Here is a 6804-nt window from a genome sequence, read left to right on the forward strand (position 1 = left end):
TAGGGTTGGAAGGGACCTCGACAGATCAGAGTCCAACCCCCTGGTGCTGGGTCAGATGACCCCAGCCAGATACCTATCTAGCCTTCTCTTAAAGACTCCCAAGTTAAGGGAGTCTCCTGCCTTGGGAGTCCATTTCAAATTCTGACCACCCTTACCATGAAGAAGTTCCCCCTGATGTCCAGCCTAAATCTGCTGTCAGTTTGTGACTATTGTTCCTTGTTACCCTAAGAAACGCGCCCTGGTGAACAGAGCATCTCCGGTTCCGTGCTGAGCCCCCCTAATGAGTTTGTAGGCACCACACTAGTGAGTTTTGTAGCAGTCAAGAGGACAAAGAGTTAAAAGAGAAAGAGGAGACAGAATCCAGCAGAGAGCCCCGTGCCATATGTCAAAGTAGATTAAAAAAATGGCTGCATAGTACATGGCAAGACAGGACATCTCATGTCATGTTCTACATACATGTGAAAACTAAAAAGAAAAGCAGAATAAGCCCTGTCCTGTCTGTAGGCAGCCAACTGAGATGACTGTGTTAACTTATTTTGGTTAGAAGGATGTTGAACAGAACAAGCGCAGTAAAGCAAAAACACTGTAAGATTTCATAGCCTGAAACTATGATTTAAAAAACAAAACAAAACACAAACTGTTTTTGTACATTTGAAGACTTATTTTGGAGGTCTGTGCCTAAAAAGACGTAATCCAAAATAACATGTGCACTGGATTTATAACTGAACACACTCTACATTTAGTCATTTTGGAGGTTCTCTAAACTAGAAATGTTTGTTTCAAGACTGAGTGCAAGATTTCCTACCAAGAGTCACATACCATATGCAGATATTAAATGACACTTGTATAAGTGGGTGGCACACATTTTAAAAACAAATTCAATGCTCAGAAGAGACTTCTTGTATGAGTTTATATTATTGGAAGTCCTCCTACCTCTCTTTAATCAATATACATAGCATTTGTAAAGAGACAGAAAAGAAAAACAATAAATTCTAGTATAGCTATTTCTTAGTGAAGACATAATAGAAGGTTAGAATTCCAGATAAATCTTTTTGAAAAATAACATTTTGACTCATTCATCCGTACAATGTAAATCAATCTGCATAGATAAATTAAGGACAGTATTTCTGCTATAAATTAACCTCAAGAAATGTGAAAATTAGTAAAGCATTTTTAATAGTCATGTTTCAGTCAAAAAATGGAAAAAAGTAGGTTTGGAATGCAGGAGCCATTATCTTCACAAAAACAAAGGCTCCATTTCAGTCACTATATAACTTGTGGTTTTGACACCACCCATGGTCGGTACTAATGGAAGAACAGAGTTACTTACAGCCTGGTCCAAAACATTTTTCAGGTCTATTTCAAATGATTTGATAGAGTATCCTGGTACTGATGGATAGATCCAATTTGGTCATACCTATACATACCTTTAATGTGACACTCCAAAACTTCAGACTGTCTTATGGTAAAGTTATTTGACAGCAGTGGCCCAGGTGTCACTGGTAGGGGGAGCTGGGAGGACCCATCCTGGAGGGATGCAGCTTCCTTCAGGATGATCTGCTGGTACCAAATACCGGTCCCATTCATGCCTGGAAGAGAAGAATGTTTACAAAGGATGTCTGTTCCGTTTCACTTCACCCATAAGACTGCTTATGATACGCTGATACACATACATTTCTTTTCATACTGTCTGCTACATTAAGTCAACTGATAAGATCACTCTCTGAATTACATTTTTTAAAACAAAAGCTTGAAGGCTGAACTCAGATCCCTACAAATAAATGTGTAAGTTCCAAATGTATAGGGTGTGCCATACTGCACACTGATGCCTCTAGCACAGGGACTGGCCACCTTTCTCAAGCCACAGGCCAGAACAAACCTGACCCAGTCTGACATGGACTGGGTGGCCCAATACCACATCAGCTTGGGGGAGAGCCACATAGCTGGGAACTACACCTGCATTGCTGGTGTTTTTCTCTGCCCCCACTCCCCAGAAGGGAGCAGTGCCAGGCCCAGGCCAGTTAGGATGGGGAGGGCAGCAGTAGTGTGGGAGCAGCTTCCAGCTGCCCAGCCCTAGTGCAGCTCGTTGCTGCTCAGCCCCTGCATGGTGGGGCAGAGGCAAAGCCCTCCAGTTCTACAGGCCTTAAGCTGCTGACCCTTGCTCTAGGACAGCAGCTCCCAAACTCTGACAGATTGCACACCACCAATTTAAAACAATACAACCTTAAGTGCTACCAGTTTAAGGTGTATGGTAGGGTATGTGGGAGAGTTGTGTACATGTGGGGGGTTCAGGGTATGGGTATGTGGGGTTTGTGGGGGTGTGAGGAACCCCCACACTTCCCCCATGGCACAGTAGCAGGTGGGGGTGCTCAGGGCACAGGCACCCGTTGGGGTGCGGCTCCAGCCAGCACTGCACATCACATATCCTTTGGGCACATCCTTTGTCAGGCAGTCTGTATTGCCAGCGCTCCCTGGGCATGGGAGGAAAGCCCAGCACTGAAGCCGGCTGACTTTCCCACCCCCCAGGGGAAGGCACCTGGGGCTTTCTTCCCGTGCTGTGCAGCCTCAGTGGAGAAGGCAGCCAGCTCCAGCACACAGGGCTTCCCTCCCACACCCAGTGAATGTGAGAGCTACACGTGTGCAGGGAGCACTGGTGATACAGACAGGCCAGCCAGGGCTGCGCCTCTAGTGATGAGCAGTGCTGGCCAGAGCTGTACCCCATCAGGCGCCTGTGCAAGGCACAAGCGCCCGAACACCCCACCTGCTGCAGCTGCCACCACCTGCCAGGCCTGCGCGCCATGGAGGCAGCACAGGGGAGTCCCCCTGCTGCTTCCCTACTTGTGGCCTGGAGCCAGCAGGACACCAGGAAGTGGAGCAGGTACCCAAGGGCTACCCCATCTGGAAGCTGTGTGCTGGTGGGGCCGGGCCCCTCTGCCCACAAGGGTGGGAGCGAGGCAATAGGGTATGTTTGGGGCTGTATGTACATGCGGGTGCCTCATTCCCACCCTCATGGGTGGAAGGTCTGGGCAGGGCACACATACCACTGGTGGTATGCATACCACAGATTGGGAACCGCTGCTCTATGATATTACTGTAGAGAAACCAAAAATAATGTATCCACATTGTCCAAGTTTTCTTAGCCTCATAAGGGCGAATAAGGAAAACAGAGATTTATAACCACCTGAAGAAACCTGATTAGTATTTGTAAGATATAACTTCGTATTCACAAGTCAGTGAACCAGGAGAGGCTGCAGTTTTATCTTTAAATATATCTATATAACCAAGTGCCACTTTAGTATTGTATGCAGTAAAGATGCTGTTTGCTCTCACCTGATCTGGATGAGGACTGGTACAGAATGCTCAGCTTGTAAATAATACTGTTGGAAGGGTCGAAGCAGATGGCCAAGGGGGAACTCATCTGTTACAACACATTAAAAACTATTCGGTAAAATGCCACAAATTCCAGCTCCAGACAAAGAAAGCCTAGACAATGAAGATGCCTTCCTGACTTAGCACTTTGCCACTCTATAATTAACGCTTAAGTTATTTGCTAATTCGTACATTAATTTATCAGAAAGATCTACATTCAAATCGGCATCAAAAGTGCTTTCTATTTTCATACTAAAAAAGCACTACCCATATAAGTGGAAGTCCTCTTCTCCGCTGCCCATTGCCCAGCAGAGAAACACACAGTACTAGATGGGAAGGATGAACAGCATTGGCTGAATGCCAATACTAAAGCCTCTACACCCTGTAGGAGGTTTACGACCTAAACCAATGGTGTGCAACCTTTTGGTGCAGCTCCCAGATGAGCAATGTGAAACCCCTGTGCACCAGGACTGGGCCCTAAGCCACCTCCAGCTGGGCATTGTGTGCCCAAACCAGGCCCCGGGGAACAAACATGCACCATCCAACATGCTATCTAGCCCACAGGACTCCCCACAGGTCTGGAAATTTGGCAGCAGGGGAGCAGCAATTGTTGCCACTGTTCCCCCACCACTAAGTTTTTGGACCCATGGGGACCCCTGCAGGCCACCTGGCATGACTCCATGGGCTGGATCTGGCCCATGGGTTGAGCACCCCCAATCTAAACAGCCAACTCAACCTAAACTGCTTGGCTTGCAAGATGTGATGAGACACTAGTTTATGACACTGTTGAGTTTCCAGTTCTTACTGCCACACCTTTTGAATTTGATAAATTTAATGAAAGAACTTGACTGAACTTGTGTCATCTCCATGTCTTCATGGCATCACCTATTTCAGCACGTCAGCTTTTGTAAACAAAGCTTTATGCTATCACTTCAACCTTAACCTTGCTCATTTTCACAAAAACTCCCCAATACCAAAACAAAATTTGCAGCCATGTACCCGGATTGCCAAACAGCACGGACTCAATTTCACGTTTCTGCTGCAGAAGCTTCTCTCTTTCTTTCTTCTGCTTCTTTTCCATTTCTCTTTTCCTCTCTTCTTCCTGCTCTCCTTCTAACATGACTCGTAGAGCTCTCTCTTCAGCTTCATACAGTTCAGTGCGTTTTTTAATCAACGTCCTCATCTTCTGAATATTATGTTCAAAAGCTTCATCTGCTGATGGGGGTGGACAGACACCTACAGAATGAGAGCGATAACTTAAAAAAAAAAAATCAACCTTGAAAGTGGTGATAATTTCAGTTTCACACTGAGAGGCAATTTGCAGCATTTTGGACAAACCTGCGTCTAAGTCAAGAATTTTTCTCACAGCTATCTTTTGATAAAATGAGTTATGTGGAGGAGTTTGGAATGGGAGTGAAGCAGCTATATTCCACATGCTAGAAAACAGATCCTTGAAGGCAGTATTATAAAAGCATCTAATTAAAAAGTTACAAGTCTGGGATAAAATCTGCCTAATCAGCACCTTCCCAGCGCTCCTTCCAGCAAGGTAGCTGGCACATGAAGCTTGTTGGTTACCCTCAAGGATGCTACAGAATCTTCCTCTTGGTGTGGCTATTTGGTACATTCTATATACTATTAAATACATAAAACATGTGATTGTTCATGTCTACCATTAACTACTATTTCTTCATCACCCATCACTACCAAAAGAAGCCGTTGATCAGAGGTGGGCAATTATTTTGGGCGGAGGGCCGCTGAGTTTTGGCAAGCCATTGAGGGCTGCATGACAGGCAGCCAGGGGCAGATAAATATTAATTCCCTAAATTTTTTAGGGGCTCCGCAGGCCGGATAGATTGGTCTGGTGGGCCACATCCAGTCCATGGGCCATATTTTGTCCACCCTCGCATTAAATAAAGGATTTAACACAGATCAAGGGTACCTATTAGAGACCAATATTTTGCAAAGTCAGGGAGTGGTAAAAGCTTAAATTGAGGAAGGTATTATTAAAATAAATACCGAAAAGCAACCGAGAAAGCCCGAATCAGGATTTAAAGTGTTAAGAGCTCTCTTCCAATAAAGCCCTCAAGTGAACCTTTTACTTATGAAAAGATGACACTACTATATCCCCTATGGTGTCTGAACCCTTCAGAAACTTACTGAGGTACAAAAGCTGGGCAAGATTTTGTCATTATCGCACTAGATTCTCACCAGAAAATGTGCATTTTTTCAGTGGTTGCATGAACTATAGAGATAGATTTTGCTTTACTCCATAAGCAGCCAGAAAGAAGTGACGCTGCTCGCAAAGTAAGCGACTAATTAATATCCTGTCTTCTACCTTGTCTTTAATAGAGTTTGGCAAAAGAAAAATATCCCTTACCCCTACTGAAACTGCTTGTTATTGCCTGCATTTTTAATAGTTCACAAAATCCCACCAAATTTACCTTTTCTTCCTGCTGCTTCTTTTCTCAGTTTCCTAAGCTTTTCTAAGCCCCGAAGAATTTCCACCATTCTCTTTGTATCTGCCTGCTTCCTTCTAACTTCAGATAAGACACTGTCGGCAGCAGCTTTAAGTTCCTGCTCCTGCAGTGGGGGAAAAGTAGAAAAAAAAATATGAACGCCAACAGGTACTCAAGAATAAAGACAGCGTCAAGAAGCGTAAAGGGAAGAATAACTGAAATCCGTAACCGTCCCAGGACTGACGAAGTGTCTCATCAACAGAGATGCAGAAAGTCAATCAAGTACATTTTAAGAGAACCAAGAGAATGGACAAAACACGACAGAGGGGCCAAAAACGAAGGCAGCGATCGAGAGATACGGAAACAGGCCGTTCTTAAACCTTAACTCAGCAGTCCTGAACCTTTTTCAGCCAACGTACTCCTCGGTCTCAGAGTGAGACTTCACGTACCCCCTTTCAGTGGGCAATTAATTAACACAGGTTGTTAGACAACATATGAAATATACTTCACATACCCCAGGGGTACGTGTACCCCCAGTTCAGAACTGCTGCCGTAACTCTTCTGGGCAAATAAATCGGGTTTTTAAATTACAGAATTATTTTGCAATTCTGAAATCTTAACATCTTCAATCCCAAAGCAAACAAACCCTGCTGGCCCTGTCTGCACATCACGGAGCAATGCTGTCAGGGAAGGACCCCGATACCAGGGGAATAAATGTGTCCACCCTCCACCTCCCACCGGCAACACGAGGTTTCTTTTCAACCTAGGACGACTTTTACGATCTTTGAATTCTCCCTGGCTTGAGGACGGGTGCACGTGCCCAAGTTTGCCAAAAAAACCCCCGAAACCAAACAAACCAAAGGAAAAAAAAGGGGGGGGGTGGAAGTGCTGCAGCCCTATCCCGGGATAGGCCGGCTCCGCTCACCCGCGCCCTCTCGGCCGCCTCGTGCCCGCGCCGCGCGCGCCACCGGTCGATGAG

At 45.4% G+C, this 6804-nt stretch overlaps 1 protein-coding gene across 1 annotated transcript in view; it reads right to left on the bottom strand.

Annotated features, from left to right (window-relative positions):
• PDCD7 (programmed cell death 7) overlaps window positions 1–6798 on the bottom strand; it is a 17288-nt gene extending 10490 nt beyond the window's left edge. The window contains exons 1-5 of the mRNA XM_019503988.1: window positions 6751–6798; window positions 5811–5949; window positions 4369–4605; window positions 3331–3418; window positions 1428–1589 (exon numbers count right to left, since the gene is read on the bottom strand). Of these exons, the coding sequence (XP_019359533.1) occupies window positions 1472–1589; window positions 3331–3418; window positions 4369–4605; window positions 5811–5877 (510 nt within the window). The 5' untranslated portion in view covers window positions 5878–5949; window positions 6751–6798 and the 3' untranslated portion in view covers window positions 1428–1471. The remainder of the gene's footprint in view (window positions 1–1427; window positions 1590–3330; window positions 3419–4368; window positions 4606–5810; window positions 5950–6750) is intronic.
• Between the last annotated feature and the right edge of the window lie 6 nt (window positions 6799–6804).

This window comes from Gavialis gangeticus, unplaced genomic scaffold, assembly GCF_001723915.1.
Source record: "Gavialis gangeticus isolate Ggan-Ray unplaced genomic scaffold, GavGan_comp1, whole genome shotgun sequence".
In the NCBI taxonomy this organism is placed as follows: Eukaryota; Metazoa; Chordata; order Crocodylia; family Gavialidae; genus Gavialis; species Gavialis gangeticus.